This window comes from Petaurus breviceps, unplaced genomic scaffold (assembly GCF_028583685.1).
Source record: "Petaurus breviceps papuanus isolate PSGF00001 unplaced genomic scaffold, PetGlider_PUasm1.0 78, whole genome shotgun sequence".
NCBI lineage: Eukaryota > Metazoa > Chordata > Mammalia > Diprotodontia > Petauridae > Petaurus > Petaurus breviceps.
The window spans coordinates 2,444,095-2,469,899 of record NW_027186502.1 but is presented as its reverse complement, the minus strand read 5'-3'; the positions used below and the strand labels follow the sequence as shown (position 1 = coordinate 2,469,899).

General features: G+C 38.2%; 1 protein-coding gene across 2 annotated transcripts; it reads right to left on the bottom strand.

Moving 5' to 3' along the window:
• Positions 1–343: 343 nt before the first annotated feature.
• Positions 344–25,414, bottom strand: APOBEC1 (apolipoprotein B mRNA editing enzyme catalytic subunit 1). 2 transcript variants are annotated; one of them, XM_069106037.1, is made up of 6 exons: positions 25,147–25,414; positions 19,898–19,925; positions 17,174–17,568; positions 15,909–16,027; positions 15,214–15,359; positions 344–1,119 (listed from the first exon to the last, which is right to left on the bottom strand). In XM_069106037.1, the coding sequence occupies exons 1-6, from the start codon at positions 25,160–25,162 to the stop codon at positions 1,035–1,037; spliced, it is 789 nt and encodes a 262-aa protein (XP_068962138.1). In that variant the 5' UTR covers positions 25,163–25,414; the 3' UTR covers positions 344–1,034. The 2 variants fall into 2 exon arrangements, with proteins under 2 accessions (XP_068962138.1, XP_068962139.1); XM_069106038.1 differs by lacking the exon at positions 344–1,119 and having other exon boundaries at positions 15,182–15,359; positions 25,147–25,412.
• Positions 25,415–25,805: the final 391 nt, after the last annotated feature.

Here is a 25,805-nt window from a genome sequence, read left to right as displayed (position 1 = left end):
TCTCTCTCTCTCCCTTCCTCCTCCCCTTCCTCTGTCTCTCCTTCTCATTCCCTTCTCCACTACCTCTCTGACTCAACCAGATAGGTTGGCTTAGCTATTTCTTTACAATTCCCTTTTGACTAACCCAAGTACAGGGAATCCTGAAGTGTATGTGCAATAGAAATGTCTACTGATTTTTGTCTATTGTGCTATGCAGGCACAAAAGGAAGATGGAGGTGACAAACTGGGCCAAGCAAAGAAGAGAATTCCAGAAAGATATATCAGCCAAGTGTCATGCACCAGGGTCAGGAACAGAGGTGGGCTATAACAACTGGTTCTTTGAAACAAACAAACAAACAAATAATGTATTCAGAACACAACTTTTACATTTAATCTGCCTTATTAACATTTTCCCCTATCACTTTCTTAAGTCTAGATAATCAACAAAACAAAATCAAGCTGTGATTTGTGTAAATTATAGATTTCCAAGGTGTAAATGGTCATGGTGAAAATGTAACAATTCAAACCATGTGGAGAACACCCCAAGTCAGAGGAAGAGAAGAGAGACACAACAAAGGAATATACTGCCAGTCATTCCACATAAGGGTTGGAGAATGCCAGCCTGGATAAGTGAATGAGAGACAGAGAGACACAGAGGCACACATGAGCCAGAAAGAGACCCTGAGAGCCATGGGAGGGAGTGATTGGTACTGTAGGAGTCAGGATGTGTGCAGACTACAACTGCCAGTGGGACACTCTTCACTCTTTCTCAGGGAAATTCTGTCAGCCATAGGAACTATGAATATGGAATACTCAGAGGAGAAGGCACACTTAAAGGGGAAAGAAATTCTATCTAATTCTTATATGTTCAAGTACAAGACCTTTCTGTGTTCCTTATTGTGTAAATAGATTTTGTTCTATATATGATGCCTTTGTTAATTGGAGAAGAACTGGCCCCCTTTTCTGGTGGGAGAATAGGTCACAACAAGCAAGACTTCCTGGGTGGGAACAATAAATAACACAAGTTTACGGTCATCCCTAGTCATTCGTGGGTTTCACATTCTTGCTTTTGGTTGTTTCTGGGTTAGCCACTGATTATCAGTTGGGAATTTGGATCTTAGTGCAGAACATTGCAGAGACCTGTGGATGTAAAGGAAACAAGCAAACAAACAAAAATTAGTAAGTCATAAATGCATAACACTATATATTATTAATCTAGTTTATAATTCACTACAAAAATTATACATACATAAACAGGTAAATTTTGTTAGAAGTTTCAGTGTTCAAAAGAAGTACCATTCCTGCACTCTCTTTGGGAAAACCTTCTGTTTTCGCTCTGCCATCTGGACTCAGTGACTTCATTTTGTCCTGTGGTGATCACTGTATTTGACACGATTTTCATGGGAGAAGGAAATCTGTGAAGCCGTTGCCATAGCTACATGGGAGGCTTGAAGACTGCATAGCCCGAGAGGTACTAAACTCTCTTCCACAGAAACTGTGACTTTTTTATGGGTGCAGTGGGTTGTTTTACTTGTTTTTTGTGTTAAATAAATGACCATAATTATTAAAAATAAAGGTTTGGGATGGGGCCCAGAGTTATTGCGATTTTTTACACTGGAGGGGGTCCTGTACCCCTAACTCTTCTGAATGTTGAGGGTCATTGTATGGTTTTTCACGTACAATAACAATTCCCTTCCCCTGTCTCTTTTTTTTTTTTTTGAAGCAAGGCAATTGGGGTTAAGTGACTTGCCCAAGATCACACAGCTGGTAAGTGTCAAGTGTCTGAGGCTGGATTTGAACTCAGGTCCTCCTGGCTCCAGGGCTGTTGCTCTATTCACTGCATTACCTACCCCTTCTTTCTATTTACACAGGCACCACCCTGGTTCAGTCCCTCTTCACTTCTCACCTGGCTTACTAAATAGCTTCCTGGTTGGTATTCTTGCCTTATTATATTCTATTCCTCCCTTCTCCATTTCATCCTCCACAGAGTTGTCAAAGTAATTTTCTCAGAGTTTTGAAGGTCTGAACATTTCTCTTTTCTAATCAATTGATTCCAGTATCCACTGAGCCACCTAGCTGCCCCTCCCCCACTTTTAAAAAATGTATTTGTATGTTTGTTACTGATCTCCCATATGAGATTTATCCCAATCCATCTGGTTGCTAGTGCCCTCCATTGAGAATAACCTTGTGTTTATTTTTTATAAATTTTGTATTGACTTATCTGTGCCATGTTGTACCCTTCACATTCCCAGCCCCAAGCAAAAGAATGAAGGCTCCTTGAGAAGAGGGACTGATTTATTTTTCTCTGTGTATCCCCAATACTAAGTGCTGTGTCTGGTACATACATAGTTAGTGCTTAATAAATTCTTGTCAAATGAATGGCAAAGATACTGAAGCGATTTGCCATTTTCTTCTCTCTTTCTTGCTTCTCTTTGACTCTTCCTCTTCTTACTTTTTTCTTTTTTATGGGCGAAGATACCAACATGATTTACCATTCCTTTCTTTTCTCTTTCTTAATGATGGGGTGCTTGGGTGCTTTTTCAAGAGGTGATTGGTGGATTCTTTTAACCTCTATTTTGCCCTCTGGTTCTAAAATATCAGGGCAATTTTCCTTGAGAATTTCTTGAAGGATGATTTCTAGGTTCTTTTTTTGATCTTGGCTTTCAGGTAGTCCAATTATTTTTAAATTATCTCTCCTGGACCTATTTTCCAGGTCAGAGGTTTTTCCAATGAGATATTTCACATTGCCTTCTATTTTTTCATTCTTTTGGATCTGTTTAGTAGTATCTTGATTTCTCATAAAGTCACTAGCTTCCATTTGCTCCAATCTAATTCTGAAGGAATGATTCTCTTCAGTGAGCTTTTGAGATTTTTTCCATCTGGCAAATTTGGCTTTTTAAGGCATTCTTCTCCTCATTGGCTTTTTGAGCCTCTTTTGCCATTTGAGTTAGTTTATTTATTTATTTTTTTGCCTTTTGGAGAGCAATTGGGGTTAAGTAACTTGCTGAAGTTTACAGGGCTAGTTTTTTGTGTTAAGTGTCTGAAGCCGGAACTGAACTCAGGTCCTCCTGACTCCGGGGCCGGCCTTTACTCACTGCGCCACCTAGCCACCCCAAGTTAGTCTATTTTTTAAGATGTTATTTTCTTCAGTCAGGTTGTTGACTCTCTTTTCATGATTTTCTTGCATCATTCTCATTTGTCTTCCCAATTTTTCCTCTACTTCTCTTATTTGGTTTTCAAAATCCTTCTAAAGCTCCTCTATGGCCTGTAAGCAGTTCATATTTTTCTTGGAAGCTTTTGGTGCAGGAGTTCTGACTTCATTTTCTTCCTCCTGTTCCATGTTTTGATTCTTTTTGTCCCCCAAAAAGGAATATGAAGTCAGATTGCTGTGCTTGCTTTGCTTCCTTTGCTTGCTCATGTTGACACTCAATTACTTGACTTTTGAGCTTTTTGCCACAGTAGAACTCTGCTTCCAGAGAGGAGAGCTTTGTCCCAAATCCCTGGGGTTTTCACAGCTGCCAGAGCTATTAGTTGGTTGCCCTCTCTGAAGCCTCCACATGCTCTGGCACTTGATCACACACCCCAGGACCTCCACCTTAGACCGCAATCCTGATCCAAGCACGTTAAAGAAAGAGTGATTACCCCGCAGACTGGTTGCTTGGTCCCCCTACAATCTGCAGGCCAGGAGCTTTGAAGCAGCCACTCAGTGGTGGCTGCCGAGCCTCAGCTGCTTCTCCCTCCAGGGGCAGGGGTTGGACTGTGCTCCTGGACACCCTGTTCCCAAAGTCCACTGACCTCTCACTGTGTCTTTGGCATTTATGGGTTGATAATTCTGGAAACTGCTACAGCTGCTGGTGATGCAGTCTCCCGAAGTTCCTCCAGCCGTGGCTGGTTGGGCTACCCTGGGGGTAAAACCAAGGGCTCACACGGGGCTGGGCTCTGCTCCTAGTATGCTGCAATGGACCCTTCCTACCGATCTGCTGGGTTGTCTTCAACAGGAGGTTTGTTTTTCTCTGTCACTTTGTGGGTTCTGTAGCTCTAACGTTTGTTTAGAGTTATTTTTATAGGTATTTGAGGTGGTTATGGGGGGAGCTCAGGGAGTCTTCCTTGTTCTATGCTGCCATCTTGGCTCTTCCCCCACAAGGATCTTATTTTAGTTAACAGACAGATAAGTAAAAAGAAGCAAGTATCCAAGATAGAATCCAACAGATAGAGCTCCAACTGTCTAAACAAAGTAATACAACCATCTACACATACAAGCAGAACAGGAGAGCACCAACATCTGTGTAGTTGGGAGGTAGGGGAAGAGGGAGCTCTTAACAGAAGGCTACTCAGAGTCCTGTCTAAGGAATCAAAAGGTCCTTCTCATGAATGAGTCCCAAAGCAAAATGCCAACCTCTCAGTATATATAGTTTTCAACTAATAGACTCAGAGCCAGAAGGCATCACAACCCTTGTGACTCAGTGCCTAATTAGCTTAGTACCAAAAGATGTGAAAGCCTTCCTGAAAGCAAGCCTCCCCCTATGCAAGCTCCTCCTTAGGCAAGTTCCTCCCCAATGGGCTATATGTGACTCAGGATGTATCACAGTTGTGAAAGCAGCAAGACATCTGTGACTGAAATGTCTGTGTACCTTTAGATCTAGGAGCATGGCTCCTGTTCTAAGGGAAAAGGAGAGACGTGGTCACATAAGCCTATTAATGGACGGGGAAGATCTTCCTATTCCATTAACAATACACCAGCCTAGGACACTATGCCTAGCAATTATTCATAAATGGGTCCCCAGTAAAACAAATTATCTTTCCCCATCCCAAGAATAAGCTGACCTCTGAAGAAATTCTCTTGTAAAAACAGGACTATTTTGTTTGTAATCACAGAATTATCATGTATTGATTCCCAAAGTCAGCATATTAGATCCAGAGGTCAAGCTCTAGAAATCAGCTCTGAAAGCTATCTTGCTACAGATGTAACAGACCAAAAATACACCTCTGAGAAACCCCTTCCCCTGGTTTTCAGTAGTGAATGATGCCTGTGACCAAGGTTGTAAGTGATCACCTAGTTAGCATATCTGCCAGATAATCTACTACTTTTCCTATATAATCTTTAGCATCATTCCTGTTAAGTTGCAAGTTCTTTAAGGAATGCAAGTTCCTGAAGGAGCTCTGCCTGCTATATTGGTGTCACAATAAACCGTTGCCACCTTGACTTGAAAGATGCTTGAATCTGTGAATTCATTCCAGCCCTGCTGCCAGCGCAACATTATCTTCTCTTTTACTCTTCCTCTTGTGACTCCTGTCCTTTGGCTGAGAAGTTTCTAAAATCAAACTCAAGAAATGTTGATGATGGTAATAGCTTGGAAAGCTACTTTAGAGACCTGGGTTGCAAAGAACCTTAGTGTGTCTTGCCACCTCTGCCTTCTATTTTATAGTTTCTGTAGGGAAGCAAATGACAATGTTTATAAAGTACTTAGCATTGTGATTAGCACATAGAAGGCTCTGAACAAATGCTTACTGCTCTACCCCTCTCTCCCTCCTTCCTCAAATGTATACTCCCAGATGAGATTGTGGTGAGGCTTTATAATGAAGGCAATGATTTTGACACATATCTGATAAGAAATATAAAATCCTAGGAATGTCTCCAGTTTGATGCAATTTGGAAATATATTCTTTAGGTGTGGCCAGGTAGCAAATCTCTGGGACATAGCTTCTGTTTGTTTATTGAATTATTCAGCAAGTACTCTGAAGAGTTCACTAACTAAAAAGAAACTCCAGGAATGCCACTTGGGTCTTTGCAGACCCAAGCAAACAAAAGCAATTTTGTCTACCTCTTTGTTAACATTCATTACCTTCCACGGAAATTTTAGCTGAACATGCCCTTGATATCGATTGTCCCTTTCCCTATTGCCATAAAAGTTTAGTCTTATTTGACTTAAATTTTGCTTATAGGTTAATTTAGATCCATGAATCCTACAGCTACACACAGCTGAGTGCTCTTTCCCCTTAAATTTTATAGTTACTTTATCCCATAACTCATGGAGAAATTGGTCTAGGGTCAGTCATTGACTGAGATAACTACTGCCTCCATGCCCCTCAAAAGACTTCTCCCAAAAGTACATTAAATTTTAGTTTCTGGAATGACAAGAGTTCTCAGAGCACCAAGCTTCATTGCTTCATATACTTAGGACATAGATATCCATCTTGCCCTTACTGATAAAAACTTAGTTGATTCCTTTAATTCATTCCCTATTAAGATTAAGGTATTGAATGACAAGAGTTAGGACATAGAAAATTCTCCAGTCTAGAATCATGGACCAAATTTAATAAGAGAGAGTTTAATGAGATTCCATACTTTTGTTTTTGCTTCTGAGCTTTTTATGTTCCAATGCATGGTCAGATCTTATAGAAGTGCCATGCATAACTGAGAGATACATGAATTCCTCTTTGTCATCTTTTAGTAACTTCAGAGATCTATCATCTTTAATTTTTATGAAGTTCTTTTTAGGTCTTTAATTTTTTTTCTTATTTAACCTTTAAAAAAAAAGATCTGTCAAAGTCTAAAGGGGGTACTTTAAGACTCCCACTCACCCCACTCTTACAGTTTTTCTGTCAATTTCTCCCTGAAATTTGATTAACTTCTTTTAGGTATTTAGATTTGGTGTCTGTATTAAATAATTAAATATTAACTATTAACAAATTATTAAATAATAAAGATTAGTTCATTATCTTGGGTGCTTTTAAGAATAATGTAGCTTTGGGGCAGCTAGGTGGTGCAGTGTATACCTGGAGTCAGAAGAACCTGAGTTCAAATCCAGCTTCAGACACTTACACACTTACTAGCTGTGTGACTTGGGCAAGTCACTTAACCCCAATTGCCCTGCCTCCACCCCTCCTAAAAAGAAAAAAAAAAGAATGTAGTTTCTTTTCTTATCTCTTTTATTTCTATTTTCTCTGTTGCCTTCTCTGAAATCATGATTGTTACCCTTGCTTTTCTGATTTTACTTATTGTAAAATGTATTTGAAAAGGTTACAAGCCAAGAACAAAGTGAAAAGAGTGTTGATACATGATTTTCTGTTTGCAGATGATTGTGCACTTAGTGCAGCCTCTCTAGCTGAGATGTAACAAAATATGGAACAATTCTCTGCTGCTTGTGCTGATTTCGACCTAATGATTAACATCAAGAAAACACAGGTGCTCTATTAGTCACCACCACACGATCCATTCATGGAACCATCAGTTACAGCGGACGGAGAAGTTTTGAATGATGTGGATAAGTTCACTTACCTTGGTAGTATACTTTCCAGGAATGTACACATTGATAACGAGGTTGATGCATGCATTGCCAGAGCTAGCTAAGTGTTTGGGAGACTCCGAAGTATGGGAGAGAAGAGGTATTAGACTCACTACCAAACTGAAGGTCTACAGAGCCTCGTTGTTGTATGTCTGTGAAACTTGAACAGTCTACCAGAGCCATGCCAGGAAACTGAATCACTTCCATCTGAATTGTCTTAGGAAGATTCTGAAGATTACCTGGCAGGATAAGGTACCAGACACTGAGGTCCTTACTTGAACTAAACTGCCAAGCATTTAAACTCTGCTTCAGAGAGCACAACTAAAATGGGCTGGCCACATTGTTCGAATACAAAACATACACTTGCCAAAAAGACTATATTATGGAGAACTTAGACAGGGCAAGCATTCACATGGTGGTCAGAAGAAGCAATACAAGGACACTCTCAAGGTCTCTCTCAAGAACTTTGGAAACGATTGTGTGACATGGGAGACCCCAGCACAGGACTGTTCAGCATGGTGTGCCCACATCAGAGAAGGTGCTGTGCTCTATGAGCAAAGCAGAATTGAAATAGCTCAAAGGAAATGTAGGATGCACAAATTTAGAGAATCCACCAACATGTTCACACGGGCTATTTGTGCCCGACCTGTGGTGGAGCATTCCGAGCTCGTATTGGTCTGATCAGCCACAGTTGGACACATTGAAACTTGACTTTAGCATAGTGATGTCGTTTTGGTTCTCTTCAAGAACGAAGGACAACAACCAATCATAAAATGGATTTTACTCTGGCCCCTAATTTTAGCTTTGTGTTTCAAGCGTATTTTTTTTTTGTGAGCAACATATTGTTGGATTCTATTTCTTAGCCCATTCTCATATCTTTTTCTGTTTTATGAGTGAACTCATCTCATTTACATTCACAGTTATGACTGTTAATTTTGCACTTTCCTCCTTCCTGTTCTCTTGCATATTTTCCTCTTTGCCAAAGAAGAAAGTATTGAAGGAGAAATGTTTTGCTTAACACTAGTGATCTTTAGTTAATGTGGTCCATTTCTGTTCTGCTTCTTCCCTCTTTATCCCCCATCTCTGATTTTTATTCCTTTTAAAATTTCTTTTTAATTTCCCCATAATTCTCTCCCCTTTTGATATTGATTTGTTTTGCTTACCACTACTGCTTCACCCAGTCTTCCTCCTTTCATAATCCTATCTCTTCCTGTCTGTCATTTCTCTTTTAAGATTAAGGTATTCCTACACTATAGTCTTTGTATGTTCAGGTGGTCTTCTGTTCTGGTTTAAGTGAAAGTGCAGCTCATAGGGTGACCAATCCCCCACTTCTTCCTATGTGTTCATATAGTCTCCGTTTCATATACTCCTATTATGCAGGATAATATATTCTCTCCCTTTCCTCCTCCTTTAATTCCAAATATATTTCCTATTCCTCCCATTTCCTTTTTCTAAGACCATCAAAAAGGAAATGGAACCACAGAGAGAGGATTCTGGGAAGATGGCAGAATAGGTTAGAAAATTCCAAGCTCTTCAGATTTCTCCCACAAACAAGACAAAATAGTGTCTCAGGGTGAACACAGAGTGGTAAAAATAAACAAGTGGGGGCAGAATGGTGGTCCTCCTGGGACAAGTGAAGAAGAGTTGAAGAAGAGTCCCAGGACTGAGGTTTGATTCCTGTGAAGAGTAAACAATTCCAGGGTACTTCCACTGAAAGAGCAAGTAGTGAGCCCTGGGGCTATTATGGGTTGGGAAGTGGTTTCAGCCTCAGCTATAGGAACCATCACCTCCTGGACAGTGTGGGGACCCAGTGTCTGAACCAGGGAAGATTGAGGGAAATCTCTGCTGATAAGGAATGCCAACCCCAACTGTGCTGCCTAGGTTTGGCCCTGGGTGAGAAGGAACCAGCACATACCCAGTGAGTGTAGAAGCACTGGGGTGGGGATGCCTCTTGTTGTGGACACTTACAAGAGGTCAGAATTCTTGGTTTCAGGTCCAAGCTAGAGAACTGAAGGAGGATCAGAAACCAGAGACACCATCCTCCATACCCCAGGACTAGAGGTGATGACAAAAAATAAGCTTCTGCCAATTAAAAAAAAATGAGCAAAGGAGAAAGAATTCAACCATAGAAAGTTACTATGGGCATAGAGAAGGCCTGTGTTAATCTTCAGAGGAGAAAATTGAAGCAAAAAACCTCTCCTACCCCAAAGAATAACATTAAATGGTCACCTGCCCAAAAAGAATTCATAGAAGAACAATAAAAAAAACTTTACAAATCAAATGAGAGAGATCAAAGAAAAATAAAAAAAAAAAACAATCCAAGAAAAACAGACATTATGAAAAGAAAACCAACCAATTAGAAAAGAAAATCCAGAATCTTAAGGAAGAAAACAACTCCTTGAAAATTGGAATTGGGCAAGGGGAGTTGGTGAAATGATAAGAGACCAAGAAGTAGTAAAACAAAATATAAAGAATTAAAGAATAGAAGAGAATGTGAATGTGAAACATCTTACAAGAAAAACAACTGATCTGGAGAACAGATCAAGAAGAGAAAACATAAGGATAATCAGACTACCTGAAAGTTATAATCAAAAGAAGAATCTTGATAACAACAACACAAGAAATAATTAAAGAAAATTATTTGAATTATATGAAATGTTAGAACAAGAGGAGAAAGTAGAAATAGAAAAAATACGCTGATTACCAACTGAAATTTTATGAGGAAAACCTACAGGGATGTAATAGTCAAATTATGAAACCCCCAGCTCAAGGATAAAATATTATGAGCAGCAACAAAGTCCAAATGAAATATGGTGGTGCCACAATTAGAATCATAAAAGACCTAGTAGTGGCCACACTAAAAGACCTCAGGTCTTGGAACACTATGTATCAAAGAGCCAAAGAACTGGTATTGTGGTGAAAAACATCATACACAGCGAAGTTAAGCATAATCTTGAATGAAAAAAAAATGGATATTTAATGAATTGTCAGATTTTCAGGATTTTGTAAAAAAAAAAAAAACCAAAAAAAACCCCAACCCTGAACTCAATAAAAGATTTGACATTTAAGATCCATGAGAAATAAAAGATACATATCAAAGACTAATTACAAGGGACTCAGTAAGTACAGACAGCTTACCTTTTAATATGAAGAAATATAAAATGTATGTCTAAGATTCATAATACTAATTAGATAGTTCATAAGAAAGATTGGGCTAAACCTGAATTCATATGGTTTTAAAAAGTAAAACCATTTAGGGACAGGTAAAATGAGTAATTATTTTATACAAATGAGATCTGAGAGAAAGAACTGACACAGAGGAATTAGATGGGGGAGGAGAGCTGGTATTTCTGGAACCCTACTTTCATCAGGAATGAATTTAAGAAGGTAGAAGGGTATAAAAGTCTCTTAAATTCATACATAAATAAAGGGCAAAGGGAATAGGGAGGGGGGAAAGTATAAGGGAGGGATTTCTAGAGGGGAGGATGACAGATTAGGATAAAGGGAGATAATAGAAGGGTGTTTAGGGTTTGGGGAGGGGTTAGATTAGTAATAGGAGGGCCAGGTAGTGAGTAGAAGGAAAGTAGAGAAATCAGGAGGGATAGGAAATAAGAGATACAAACATAAAATAAAGGTCAGGAGTAGAATTTATTAGGGAAAAAAAGCAAAGATAGTAATCATAATCTTAGAAAAAGTTAAAGCTAAAATAGATTTAATCATAAGAGAAAAATAGGGAAACTACACTATGTCAGTCATATTAATCAACATTGCTTTAGACTACTTAAAATTACTAGACAGTATAAGGATGGGATATTACTGTGTTGTAGGAAATGATGAGTTGGTGGACTTAGAAAAATATAGAAAGACTTGGACTTATGAAGGAAGAGGTTATCCACCCTCAGAGAAAGAGGACAAATAAGTATTGTACCATCTTGCATAGATGCATATGAATGTGTAAGTCTATATATGATTATAGATATCTTTGTACATGTATGTGTATGAGCATGTATATATCTTTGTGTGTATATGTGCATGCATGCATGCATGCATGTATTCATGTGTGTATGTATGTATGTATGCTTTGTATGTATGCTTTATTGTACCTTCTTGGGGGAGGAGGGAAGAAAGGTTAAAAAAGAACAAAGTAAAAAGCACACAACAGAGAACAAAAGAAAATTTACAAGGAAGAAAAGAAGAGATGAACAGTTCTGATCGCAATAGATTTGTTATTTATTACATAGACTTTCTTTAAGTGGAAATTGATTGCTGTATAATTTTGAATCCTCTCAAGTTCTGCTGTGCATATGGTAGTGTTTTTTTCTCTTCTTGTTTTGTATTTGCTTCAATATTTAAGTTTATAATATATTTCTTTTTCTTTTCTTACTGTGAATTTGTTTTTGTATTAAAATTTAAAATAAATTTTAAAGAAAAAGAAAGAAAACAGAATCCCACTCATTTTATTTGCTTATCTTATTTCATTTTCTGTCTTTTCTTTGAAGACACTGAAGCTCTATGGCTTGTTTTCCCCCTCTCCCATTGAAATGTAACCATTTTATTGTTATTATGCAATTCCTTGTAATTAATTGAAAGCATTTACTTTTCTATCTTCCTTTTGACACCTGTATTTGCATTTCAAAGGTTATACTTAGTCCTAGCTTTTTTCATTAGAAATGCTTGGAATTCTCTATTTTATTAGAGATTCATGTTTTCTCTTGTAAGATTATTCTAAATTTTGCTGGATAGATTATTCTTGATTGGAACCCTTATTTGCCTTTCAGAATGTTGCATTACAACCTTTCTACTCCTTTTAAGTGGCAGCTGTTAAGTCTTGTGTGATCTTAACTATGGCTCCTTGGTACTTGAACTCTTTGCTTTTGGCTGTTTGTAGTAGTCTTTATTTGACCTAGAAGCTTTGGAATCTATGATTCTCCTGGGAGTTTCCATTTTGGAATTTCCATCAGGAGATGACTGGTGACCTGTATTTTTAACTTTGCCCTCTTGTTCTAATAGTTTTTGGCAGTTTTAGTTTATGATTCCTTGAGACATGGTATTCAAGGCTCCCCCCTCCCCCCTTTATTTTTGGTCATGATTTTCAGGTAGTCTAGAATGCTCTCTCTTTGATTTGTTTTCTGGGTCAGTTGCTTTTGATCACATATAATTTGTAGTTTTTGTTTTAATTTTTTAAAATTTTGTTTAAATATTTCTTCTTGTTTTTATAGAGCTATCACTTTCTACTTGGTCCATTTTAAGTTACAAGAAATTCATTTCTTGGGTTAGTCTTATTGCCATTGTTCTAGTCTCTTAATTTTCCTTGGCATTCTTACCTTTCTAACTGATATTTCCTTGAACATTGTATTTTCTTATCTTTTGTCTAATTTTTTCCTAGGTACTCTTGGAGTTCTTGTGGTTAGGACATTCTTTTTTCAGAAGATCTACTTGCATTCATGGAGTTAATCTTTTCTTCTGGGTTTCTTTTCATATATAGCATTTCTTTAATATGCTTGGAATTTTCTTCTGTTTACTCATTTCTCCAGTCCCAGTCTCTGGATTAGAACTCTACTCCTTTCCATACTCTTAGATGGTATAGGCAGATCCTGCTTGTTTCTAGATGTGTAGTAGACCTCACCTTCTGTAGAAATTGCTAGGTTTTGGCTCAGTTTTCTCCTGGCTTGGATTAGGTTTTGGCCTTGGTTCCTTCTCTGTCTCCTTCTTGAATAACTCTGAATCAGAATTTGTTTCTGTACCCTAGTGTGAACCTGATAGGTCCCACCCAGATGTCACTGATGGTGCTGGTGGCAGGCTTACAGGGGACCCTAGGTACTTTGGTTCTGAGGTGCTGTTATGGTACTTTCTCCTGCTGTGCCTTGAGTGTTGGCTGCCTGGATACTGGGTTTCCTGTATACTACACTACTGCTTAAGTACTAAATCTTCCTGGCCCCTATCTTCCTGTACCTCTCCTGGAGCTTCTCAGCCCCTAGGGAATGCTTTGGTCCCATGTCCTTCTATGCCTCTGTTGGTGTTGCCAGGCTGCTGGGTACTGAGATGCTGAGGCACTGTCAAGGTATTGATCTCATCCTATGTGCTACCGTGCCTGCTGAAGTCTGCCAAGTTGTTGGGCTGACTGAGCATAGAGCCAACCTGAGTGTTGAGATATGCTGTGTTCCCTGGGCTGTGGTCTTGCCTCCCAGTTTAGGTCTAGATGTTGGCTCCTATCTACCCAGGCTTGTTTCTGCTCTAAGCTTTCAGTGGATTCTGGCAATCTCTTTGTGCATTCCTAGATTGGATGGAGGAGCTTACAGCTATTGCCTCTTTGATTTTCTTTATCATTTATCCTTTAGGTGTATATTTAGTGGTTTTCTCAGGGTGTTTGGAGGAAATCTGGGCTCCTCCAGATCCTAATATGCCATCGTTTCCCCATAATTCTGATGAAATTTAATAGGAATAAATTTAAAGTCTTTAACTTTAAAAAACTAAAATTCTCAAATATGAGATGGAGAGGGTGGGGAAGGTCTGGCTATACCTAAACTCATTCCAAAAGCATCGTAGAATTTTCATGTATCTCAAGCTCAATATAAATAGCCAGCCAAGTAACATTTATTAAGTTCTCATTCTATACCAAGCACTGTGTTAAGTGCTGGAGCTAAAAAGAAAGGTAAGAAACAGTCCCTTCTCTCAAGTGGCTCATAGTCTAATATGTGAACAACTTTGTACACATAACATATAAACAGGATAGACTGGGGGTAATCTCATAATATACTCTTTTTTTTGGTGTTTTTGGAGGGGGGAAGGCAGGGCAATTGGGGTTAAGTGTCTTGCCCAAGGTCACACAGCTAGTAAGTGTTAAGAGGCCAAATTTGAACTCAGGTCTTCCTGACTCCAGGGCCAGTGCTCTATTCACTGAGCCACCTAGTTACCCCTGGTTGTAATCTCAGAGGGAAAACCTTTGGATTAGGGACTGGAATGGTTTCTTGAGGAAGGTGGGACTTTAGCTGAGACCAAAAGGAATCCACGGAAGTTAGAAGATGGAGATAAGAAGGGAGAGATTTCTAGGCATGGGGCGCCATTTGTCTAGGATGCCATGCACTCATGGTTTGTGACTGGATGATCCAATCCTCTGGATAGCTTAATGAATTGGATTTGCATTTTGAAGCTGAGAGGAAAAGAAGGCCTAAGGAACTACAATCAGCCCTATGGTATTTCACAGAGTTCTGACTCAGTAATCAATTGAAAAACTTTTCTGTCAGTATGCACCATAAACTTCAAAGTCATCATGGCTAAGAGGTTATGTATTAGAGATTTAAGAGGAAATCAGAGCATGTGTATCTGATATCTATAGATGTCCTCTGATAGCTACACATTCTCAGAGGTATGGCAGTGGGGGTGGGGAAGAACTGCTCCATCATATGTGACTAATACTAGGCTTATCCTAAGCTTCCATATGTTTGCCTGTGATGTCACTTGAGCATGCCCCAAAGAGATGTCTGTAGAGGTGTTACACTAATATTTCCCATTAGTATTAAATCCTTGAGGGCAAGGAGTATTTTTATACATTTTTTTCTTCCTGCCCTCAGATTTTGAACATAGCAAGTGCTTAATAAATACTTGTTAAGTTGAATTTAATTAAAAAGCAAGTAATGAGAATATCAATGAGCTTTCTGTAGTTTCTCCTTAAAATTGTCCCTAGAAGGTAGTATTATTTGTTATTATATATGTTATTATTTGTCTAAGAAATAGATCCAAAAGTGCCTGTGGGGAGAAATCTATGATATTACAGTTTGATGTTTCTTATAAGTTCTTAGTTCCCAGTTCTTTGTCAAGTCTAGTTAGTAGTATCATCAATATTATAGCTTGTACTATAGTTAGTACTTAGTTAGTATTGTACTAGGTTAGGAGATCATCACTACTATGGTCTGAGATAAGAACACAAAAGAAAGAAACATTTATTCACCTCCAGGTCACAAATGGTTGGACTATCCCTGTGGCTACAAGAACATGATATGGAATCCTTTGATAATGGCAGTCTTGCAAATGAAGGCTGAAGAGCACAGGCTGATTGGAATGGTGTCCTGAAATCTTTAAACAAGGTGGAAGCCCCTGGCAGAACAAAATAAAATAAATGGGAAATTAGGGTTATATCATCATTGTTTCTATTCTTATTTCATTTTTGACATTTTGATTATCATTTAATGATTGACTTTTAATCATTAAATTATTATTTAATATTTTATTAGAGTATTATCTAATTATTATGTAATTAGATTATAATTATTAGGCGAGCATATAAATGGTTATCTGTAATTGGTCTAACAAATCACACACACACACACACATACAGATGGAAGATAGTAAACATCAGAGGTAAATGGTTCCAGAATCTGATTTCTGTACTGTAGGAAGGGGTGAACTACTTACTTGTATTGTCTGTTCTGCATCCTCTGTCCAATTATTCCCTAAAAGAGGTTGTCTTGTTCCACTCCCATCCCCCAAGACAGGTCAGCATATTAAATAACCAAACTAATCTGATCCTGGAACTAAGGCAAGTGAAATGCTGGGTATCAAGATACCAAGAGTCTCAGAAAGGAGGTAAGAAATAGAGTTGGTTATTTCTATATTTCATCCCCCTGTCTATCTAGGATAACTCACTAAAATTATGCAGTGGAGTTCCAGGACATAAAATGTAATCCAGAGAGAAGGATATTTGGGCCAGTGATCTTCTTCCCCAGGCAGATAGTCAACAAAATTTCTCCAACAGTAATGGTACTCTGAGGAAACAGAAATCTTGATTTAGTAATATAAATACCACAAAGGGCTTAATATTATAGGGGTTTGCTGTTATACCTATCCCTGCAAGATAAAAACAAGATTGAAACCCAAGTTGGATCCCAGTTAGGTAGGACTTTTATCTTTCTTAGGTGGCCATGATAGACTTTGAAGTGTGATCCCTCAGCTAGGCTCCCCCAAAAGCTTTGGAGCAGTATTCCCTGAATTTTTATAATCCATTCTCTATATTCACTGAAAGAATGATACCAAGACTAAAACAGAAAAAGGGAAGATGTGAGAGATAATCCTGGTGCTACCACATTCACTCCTTGAGGTATATCAGTCTGGTTCTTCCTTGTGTCTATTTTTTTTCATAAAGGTTTGGGACAGTCATTTCCTTCCCCAGGGTGTGTATGTGTGTGTGTGGTGTGTGTGTGTGTGCGCGCGTGTGTGTGTATTACCTAACATCTCTTAATTCCATCAGAAGGCTGGGGGTGACTCATATTTCAAAGTTCATTATAGCCACCTAAGACTGGAAAGATGATTAGATGCTTGGCCTCAACTCCTGGTTTTTAGCTCTGCCCCTGATTTCTAAAGATAAGGATCTTTGGGAAGCACCTAGCATGCATAGAAATTGTATTCTTGCATAGGAATTTAACCATTTATAGCATTGTTTCTACGGGGAAAAATATAATCTAATTTCTTGACAATTGATTTGCAAGCATGGGTATGCTGTAAATGTTTAACAACCAGCTTGGGGAGGGGGGATGCATGCATGATACACTTTTAAGTTTCACCTGCATTTTAAAGATTATTTCTATCCCTTTCTTTAATCTAGAAAATAAACAAAATAAATCAAGTCCTGATTTGTAGTGGATTTCTGAGGAGAAAATGCTAACACTCGAAATTTATCAGTTCTTGTGAGCTGCTCTGAGCTGTCTCCTGCACATCACTGCTTATAATTGGAATTTTGAAATATAATTCTTTTGTAAATCAGCAAAGGGCTAATCATACCCACGGATAGCAGATTAGATCAAAAACAATTATCTCACGATTACTCTTCTAAAATAGAGACTCTCTGACACCCCTTCCTTCTTTTCCTAGAAATGTTCACCTCCATTTCCCCTTTAGGATCATGGTCTTTATACCTGGGTAGTTCATAATCTGGATAGTTACACCGGAGGAGACAAGTTTCCTGAGTTCTTGACGATGTTGTTGATCCATGTGCCAGTAAAGCCGAGCTACAAAAATGATCAGGGTCACATTGGGGTATTGATTCAAAAACTTTCTAATGGCCTCAGAACATCTCCAACAAGGGCTCCAGGAGAGGAACCAAGTAATGGAACATTGAACAGTCGGTTTATGATGTCTTTCTGAAGTGAATTTTTCTATGAAGTTGATTTCAGCATGTTGAGATGTGTTTTGATTTGAGTTTCGCCAGATTTTATGACTTCTCCACTTGATTTCATAGAGTAGACATGTCTCCTTACGGAGTTCTTGAGGGTTAAAGAAGGCCACAAATTCCCAGGGTTTGATCCTCCTCCTGAAACAAAGGAAGCAGTTCCATGTTGGTATGGAATCTTTGAAAAGACACTAGGGGTTTTTGCCCTTTTTTCTATTGGTCAATTCTGAATCAAGAATCAAAGAAATTTGCATGTGTTTTTTTAACAGCTAGTCAATGTTCTTCCTATAACAGTGAATGGGTTGGGGAAGGTATCTGAGAAAGAATGTAAGGTTTCTGGGAAGGCTGTTGTCAAGAGATCCTTGCTCATTAGAAAAAGGATCTTCACGGTATGACATTATTCGACATGAACTCTGATTTCATCTAGTTGTGGTTTCTAGCTCTGCTAAGAGCCAGTCCAGGGCACACAGTTTAAAACACACACACACACACACACACACACCACACATACCAAGCAACTGGTGAAGCTTGTGAGCAAGTTGGTTGTGAAGAGAAAAGAGGGATGAGAAAAATCTCAACCACATCTGGATCATGCCAGGACAAATACAGGTAGCAGAAGTGAGTGCAGATCCAAGAGATTAGAACACCCCATACTGCGGTGTCAAGAGAGGTCAATCAACAATAGATTGCAACTTCTGCCCAAGAGAAGTCAATAGCAATCTCTGTAGCAATCTCTATGCCAAGAAACCCCAAACTTTTGCCTCAAAGTCTTCTAACACCTTTCCAGGAGAAAGTGGTTGCGCCTTTCTCTCACTCTATTGGGAAAGAAAAGGAGTTTGTTGGGAGTCAGGTGGCTTCTCAATATGGCAACAAGGGAACATTGTAGAGATGACTGTTGACTTTTTTGGGGGAGAGGGGGAGTGACGCAGCTGCACTGACCTCTCTCAGCACAGCAGTCATTTCTGTCACCCTCACTAGTCCCGTCATGGACCAGATGACAACTTTCCTCATAAGACTCCACAGACTTTAAAAATATGCATGCATATCCAATCTGAGTACATGCTGAGTGATGTCACTATGCTAAGATGTCTACATATAGATTTCTGAGATATGTAGTCCAAAGAAAATTTCTTCCAGAGAATTAATTTTGTTTTTGTCCCCAAGCATTGTCAGAGCATGGGCTCCCAGCACATAGGAGACTAGCAACTGAGAAAGGTAGTTGTATCCTGGACTTCATCTGCTACAGAAAGAGAAGTCAGCAGTGATCATTATGGTGTCCTTTAATGGTCATCTATTCCCAACTGACTCTTCTGTCTCCCCAGAGGAGAAGAAGAGGGACAAGTCATTCCATTCAAGGAAAAGTGCTATCACACAGTAGAAATCAAGGCACAGCATTTGTAGAGTTTGCACTGATCTCAGTCTGGGAAGTGCCAATTTCCCAGTGCTGCTGTCTGAGATGTGCTGATCTCTCTTGGCACTGTTAGCCACTTGTGTTAATTCCTGTGGAGCCCCCTCTAGTCTGCCTGCAACTACTTCCCTTATGAGACTCTCCAGTTATTTTAAATTGCAAACTCTGTAATCAACCTTGAGTAATCAGAGTACATAGTGGGTGATACCAATGTGTCGCCCTGCGTCCTAAACACTGTGGGACAAACACACAGCCCCTCACAAATGTTTCATTTATTTGAACTCAGATATGGCAGATATCTCTTCCACATGGGCCCAACTCTAATTTCCATTATTACCCAGCTGATCCTCTCCATGCCTTTTCAGGTTGTGAAGCCCCAGATTAGGTATCAGATGCTAATAGGTTCTGAAGAGAGTCTTATGATTCCTCCACATTCTACCTTTGTTTAAACAAAGTCCTTAAACTGGAAGGCAATTTTCTCTTTGTAGCAATTTGGGCTTTAACACCCCCAGTATATCTCAAAGTTACAATTCAGAGAAGAGTCAAGATAGTTCTCAGTAGCATACAATGTAATCAGGTCTTGCTGTGTCCCAATAGTTTTTACTTCTCTCATTCCTGAAAGAGATAATTTGCTTTACCCATCATCAGATAATGCTTCTTTTAGACTAGACTTCTCTGTGATTCTGACATCTTAGGGGGACAGCTTTGGGGGAAAGTGAGCCCCGTGTATTAAGAACATGAATACAAAGTGATACAGGATGTGGGAGCTTGGGACATAATTCCAAGACATTTCAAAATTGGTTCTGAAATGGCAGAAAAGCTAGAGTAAGGGAGAGATACGAAAGTAGATGAAGAATTAATTGTTTAAACAGAAGGTAAGGAGCATAGAAACAGATGTAGATAATGAAGAAAATGATTAAGTAGTGAGAGAGAGGAGACAATGAATGAGGGGAGAAAGGAGGATGATAAAGGTAGGAAAGACTGGAAAGGCATTTGACTTTGGTGGCACTGAGATGTCCTTTAGCCCTTAGAAGAACTGAATTAGAATATTATTGTCCTCACCTTAGAGTGGGATCTCCCACTGAAGGACCTGTTGGCAAAAAGATAGAGAGTGTCACATGGCATGTTAGGGAGAAGAAGATCCTTGATTTATAAGATTCTTATCATAAGATTCTTTATGTCATTCATCACTAATATCATTAATATCATAAAATGGAATTCGAACATGTACTCATGTACTCACCAATTTGCCATTCCCCTGCTTATTTTCATTTATCAAGATATTAGTAATCTTGCATTTGATATTCTTGGGAGGTACTTTACCAACTATGATTTAATGCAAGGGTCAGAGCATAACAAGGGCAGGGCTTTGAAATTTAGAGGTTGCTGACAGGCCTTATGTTTCTTCAGAAGGATATGAACAACTGTGATCAGCAGAATGAGTAATTAAAATATGAAGTCACCAGATGATATGCTTCCTTCCTTTGTGGCCTCACTCCTGGTCTTATCCCTCCAGAATTCTCTACTGGCTAGCAATCCCCTCAGCAGTGGTTTTGTGGTGTACCAGGGTCTCCCCCACTTTTATCAATTGATTTCATCTTTTCAAATTGATTTGATAAGGGAAGACTTACATGAACTGATGCTGGGTAATGAACCAGGAAAGGTAATATACATAAGGATTATAATGATATAAACAGAAAGAACAGTAAAATGAAACTAAAAGTCCTATGATAATATTAACAAAGCTTGGACTCAGAGAAGAGTTGAGAAAGTGCCCTTGTCTTGCTTACGTGGGAGACCATGGGTGTGGAATATTGAATATAATGGTTTATGTGTCACCTGGTTTCGCTAAACTAATTAAAAAAAATCTCTGTTACAGTGGGAGGCTTTTTAGTTAGTGGAATGAGGAGGCACATATTTGTTTAGAAATGGATCTGATGTAAAAACAAGAAAATGTATTAATTTGTAAAGTTCCTATTTAAGGGTACTTCCATTCTGTTCATCTAAGGTGCCCAACAGACTAGTAATGGCTCTGGCAGGGGAAAATAAACCCAGGCATGGATGCCATTCACTGACACCTGGAGCAATTTTTGGTAATCTACTACAGCTCCTACTATTCTAAAAGCATCTTTTTTTTTTCTTTTTACTGTTCTTTCTGTCTTTGTTCTTCTTTCTCCCTCTCCCTTTTTCTCTGTCTCTGCCTTAGGACCATAGTGGCATCACAAAGCATCATAAAATATTGCTTCAAAGTATTAAAAAGATTAAAGATAGAAAGTCTAGTGCAAAGAATCTTGGGCAAGGGCAGGGATTGGGTTGGGGGAGGGGGGTCAGAAGACCTGTTTTCTAGTCCTGGTTGATCTCTAGATGCCTGTAATACCCTTCTCTGTCTCAATATCACTATTTTTAAAGTGACAATGGTATCTGCCTTAGTTTTCTCCTAGGTTTTTCATGAGGATAAAATCTGATAAATGCTTCAAAAAGTGTTTAAAAAATTAGCTCCTTATAAATGTAGTATTCATGCTTATTAATATGATTATCCTGTGTTTCTGTGTACATGATTACACTGTACTCATGGGAACTCAGCTTCCACACAGAACTCTCTTTTTCCATTTTTCTTCTTTTGCTTTTTGGAAGGCAATTGGAGTTAAGTGACTTGCCCAAGGTCACACAGCTAGTAAGTGTTAAGTGTCTGAGGCCATATTTGAAGTCAGGTCCTCCTGACTCCAGGGCCAGTACTCTATTCACTGCACCACCTAGCCACCCCTTTTTCCATTTGAGAAGATATTTAGTTCTTATCTGAGTCTTAAAATGCCTGGCATTCAAAGGATGACAATGAAATGAACCCCCTAAAGTGATAATAAAGGAACTTCTTTTCTTTTTTTTTTTGGAGGGCAATTGAGTTTAAGTTACTTGCCCAAGGTCACACGGCTAGGTTTTTTTGTTTGTGTGTGTCAAGTGTCTGAGGCCGGATCCTAACTCAGGTCCTCCTGAATCCAGGGCCAGAACTCTACTCACTGAGCCACCTAGCCACCCCAGGAACTTATTTTCTTCAACAATGCCAGGCACTCATAAGAAATTCTCATTTCTCATAAGATGTTCTCATAAGAAATTCCACATTCAGTCTAAAAAATGACCAGGCAGAATAATAAACTACAGAACCTATATGCCTTACCTGTACAAGGTGCAAAGCAATTAATATCAGCTTCATGCTCCAAAGCAATCAATTATCTTTGTGTTGTCACTAAGTGTTTTCAATTTTTCCTTCAAAATAGTCATTGACATTCATTCTTTCCCACTATCCTAGTTTTAGAGCTATGGTATTTTAGAGCTGGAAAGTAATTCAGTGATTATACAATCTACTATTCTTATCTGACAGATGAGGGAAACCGAGGCTCAGAGAAGTTTAGTTATTTTCCCAGTTTACCACAAGTAGTTGGCAAAGAAGAGACCAGATACACATCTCCATGACTCCAACCCTCTTTCTGTATACTAAGCTTGAGTCCCTGGAAGATTAACTCTTGAGATTTATGGTCCTCAAAACACCTTCTAAACTGTTACAACCTTGGGTCTAGATATATAAATATATTTTTCAAAAAGAATTGTTTTTTATTTCTTTGGATCCTATCAAGAAGACATCTTCCAAATTACCTTTCCATTTAGGGTGGGAGCAAAAACTCTTTAATCTCTGACCTTCACTACTCACCTTACTCAGACTGACCTTGGAATATAGGTCCCTATAAGTATGAATAAATCTACCTATCTCAATACCAAAATTTTAGAGTACAAAGAATGTAACTCATGTAGCAATTAGAAGTTGTTTGTATTGTTATTCGATTGCTTCATGTATATCTTACTAACTAGATTGCAAGATCCCCAAGTTTGAACTCTTAGGCAATTATAATAACCTCCTAACTGTTCTCCCTACTTCCTGTTTCTTTCCTTTAATTAGTCACAAGATCATAGATCTAGACTGGAACAGACTGATTTTACAAACTGTGACTTCATTTTACAGATGATGAAACTCAGGCCCAAGTATGTTAAGTGATAAGCTAACTTCATATAGTTTGTACATATCAGAAATGGGATTTGAATCTAGGCCTTTTAAATTCAGCAGCCCTTTTTTCCCCCATTTTCCCATGCTGCCTCAATCAGTCTTTAGGCATTTTCAAGTACAATATAGAGCAATGTGCTAGGTGCCAGGGGAGACACAGTAAAAGGAAGCCATACCCCCTCTAAAAGAGCTTTCAGTCATTTAGGGGAATCAGAGATCATCAGAGTAAGCAATAATAAATAATTTTACATGATGATTATATCAGAAAGCTCCACAACATTAGAGAAAAATAAATAAAATATAAACCTAACTCTCATAACTTTAAATGTTAATGAAGTAAACAATCCAATAAAATAAAAAGCACAACAGATTGGATAAGTAAACAAAACCTCACGATCTACTGCTTATAAGAAACACATTAAGAAAAACAAACTATACTGAATGAAAATAAAGGGCTGGAAAAGAAATATTTCATGCATGGGGTAAATTTAAAAAATGCAGGAGTTTTAATCATGCACAAAATACAGACAAAAAAGAAACATTCAAAGCATAAAAAGGATAAACAAGGAAACTACATTATGCTGAAAGGAACCATAGACAACAACCTAATATCATTTATAGACCTCTTATAAAATCTTATAACTGCCTCACCATTTAATTCATAAAGAAAAAATTAGCTGAACTACAAAAATACATTGTAACACAATAATTGCAAGAGATTTCAGTGTCTCTCTCAGTTTTGGATAAATCTAACAGAAAGATAAATGAAATGGAAAATATAGAACTTATCAGACTGATGGAGAAATTAGATACAAAAGACTCAGGATATCTTTCTAAATGGGACTATTAGAGAATGTATATAATGCGTATGTGTATACGTATGCATATATGTACATGTAAATATGTGTCAGTGTGTGTAAACACAGAGTTTAAAGAAATTATAAGCTTTTTCTTCAAGGTGCTTGTTTTTGTCTAGGGGAATCAATCACCAGAAAAGATAGCCATAATAAACAATCTTGTGTGATGGTTGCTTTAGAAAGTTCTAAAACATTAGAGACCAGTGGAGGAAAATATGAGCCTAACTTTCATATTAAATGTGAACGAATTATACAATCCAATAAAATGAAAAGAGTGACAGATTGAGTAAGAAAAGAAAGCTCCACTATCTGTTGCTTATGGGAGATAAATGTAAAAAAACAATGATAAACACAGAATAAAAATGGAAGGGCAAGACATAATGATGACCTTGAGGTAGCACCAAAGATAACCTCAGGATTTACCAACAAGATGTCCAATTGATTGCTTTATTTTCCTGGCCATAAACTCTCCAATCTTCCCAATACTGATGGAATAGAGTGCAAACACAACCTAGAATTTAAGGATCTCCATTATGTGTTATCAATCTGCTTTAAACTGTATGCCCTTTTGCTCCCTTATACAAACTCTTTACTCTAGTTAGACTAATTCATTTACTATCCATGTAACACATCCTGTACTTTCATGTTACACTTTTGGTTCTCCCATTGAATTCTACTAGGATGCCCCCCTCCACTCCCTACCCCAATCAAATTCTACCTTTTCCTCAAGGTACAGCTCATATTCTCTATTCCTACTTTCCTCCTTAACCACTCTAGTTTCTGAAAACTTATAGTAATTAACTATATAATTCATTAAGCAATTAATGGATTTTATGACAGATCTATTATTATTTTGAGCCATTATTTATATTTTTATTGTTTTTTTTACATTTTTAATTCTTACTGAGCTTTTTGTATATGCTCTCTTTCTCTCCTTTAAGTTCATTAAGAGTAGAAGCCACAGGGGAGGCTAGGTGGTGCAGTGAGTAAGAGCGCCAGTCCTGGAGTTGGGAGGACCCGGGATCAGTTCCGGCCTCAGATACTTAACACCCATACAAAAAAATTGGCTGTGTAACCTTGGCAAGGTTATTGATTAACAATTGATTAAAAAAAAAAGAGTAGAGGCCATGCCTATAATTCTTTTCATCCTCTTATAAAAACACACACAAAGAAGGCACTCATATTTTTTGGTTGTGTTTACTCAGATTCATTTGGTTTACCCCAAACATGATGATCGTTGGAGAATAATAAATGTCAATGACAATAATGATAAACATCAACACACCTAGAAAAACATGCCTAACCAAGATATGCCCAGATGAAGTTTAAAAATTGAACATGAGTACAGAATGCCACAAAGTTTTTCCCCTGCTACTCCCTAGACAAGAGATATTGTGAGTTACCTGTCTTGGAATCCATGGCTTCTTTTCTCCCGGATTGTTTCTGGAGCAGTGAACTGGGTTGACTATCCCTGCCAACAACAATATGAACTTTGACTCTCAAGAAGCACCCAGTGCCAACTTCCTAGTCACCCAAGAAGGGTGACTCATCTGGACCCAGTAGGGTAGTCAAATGAGACACAATTGAGGAAAGGAATTAGTAGTGGGAGCAGGGGTATTATTGGGTTGATAATATCATAAAGTCTAAATAATTAATTCTCACTCTGAACTTTATGACTGCTGACACTTGAATTGAAACAACTTTCCTCTTTCCCTTAAATATAAGTTAGGGCATGTTTGCTGTCACCCTGTATTGAATTAAATTATAGGAAATGAAAACTAAAACTAAAAACAGGAAATAAGGATAGTTTCTGTTTCTGTCTTCAGAATATTTCAAGGCACTGACATTTGTCATATATCAATATATGACTGATATTTGTCAAGTTCATAGTAATAAAAAGGAAAAAATATATCTTCTGACTTTTATCTAGAACTAATATTATATTGTTTGCTGCCTTGGCCCTCAGGTTTTGCTCCTGCTATTTATTTCCTCCTTCTTAAGATTTTGTCTTTTGACCCCATGACAGAAAAGAGTAAGGGAGGGGCATTGCCAGATTTACAAC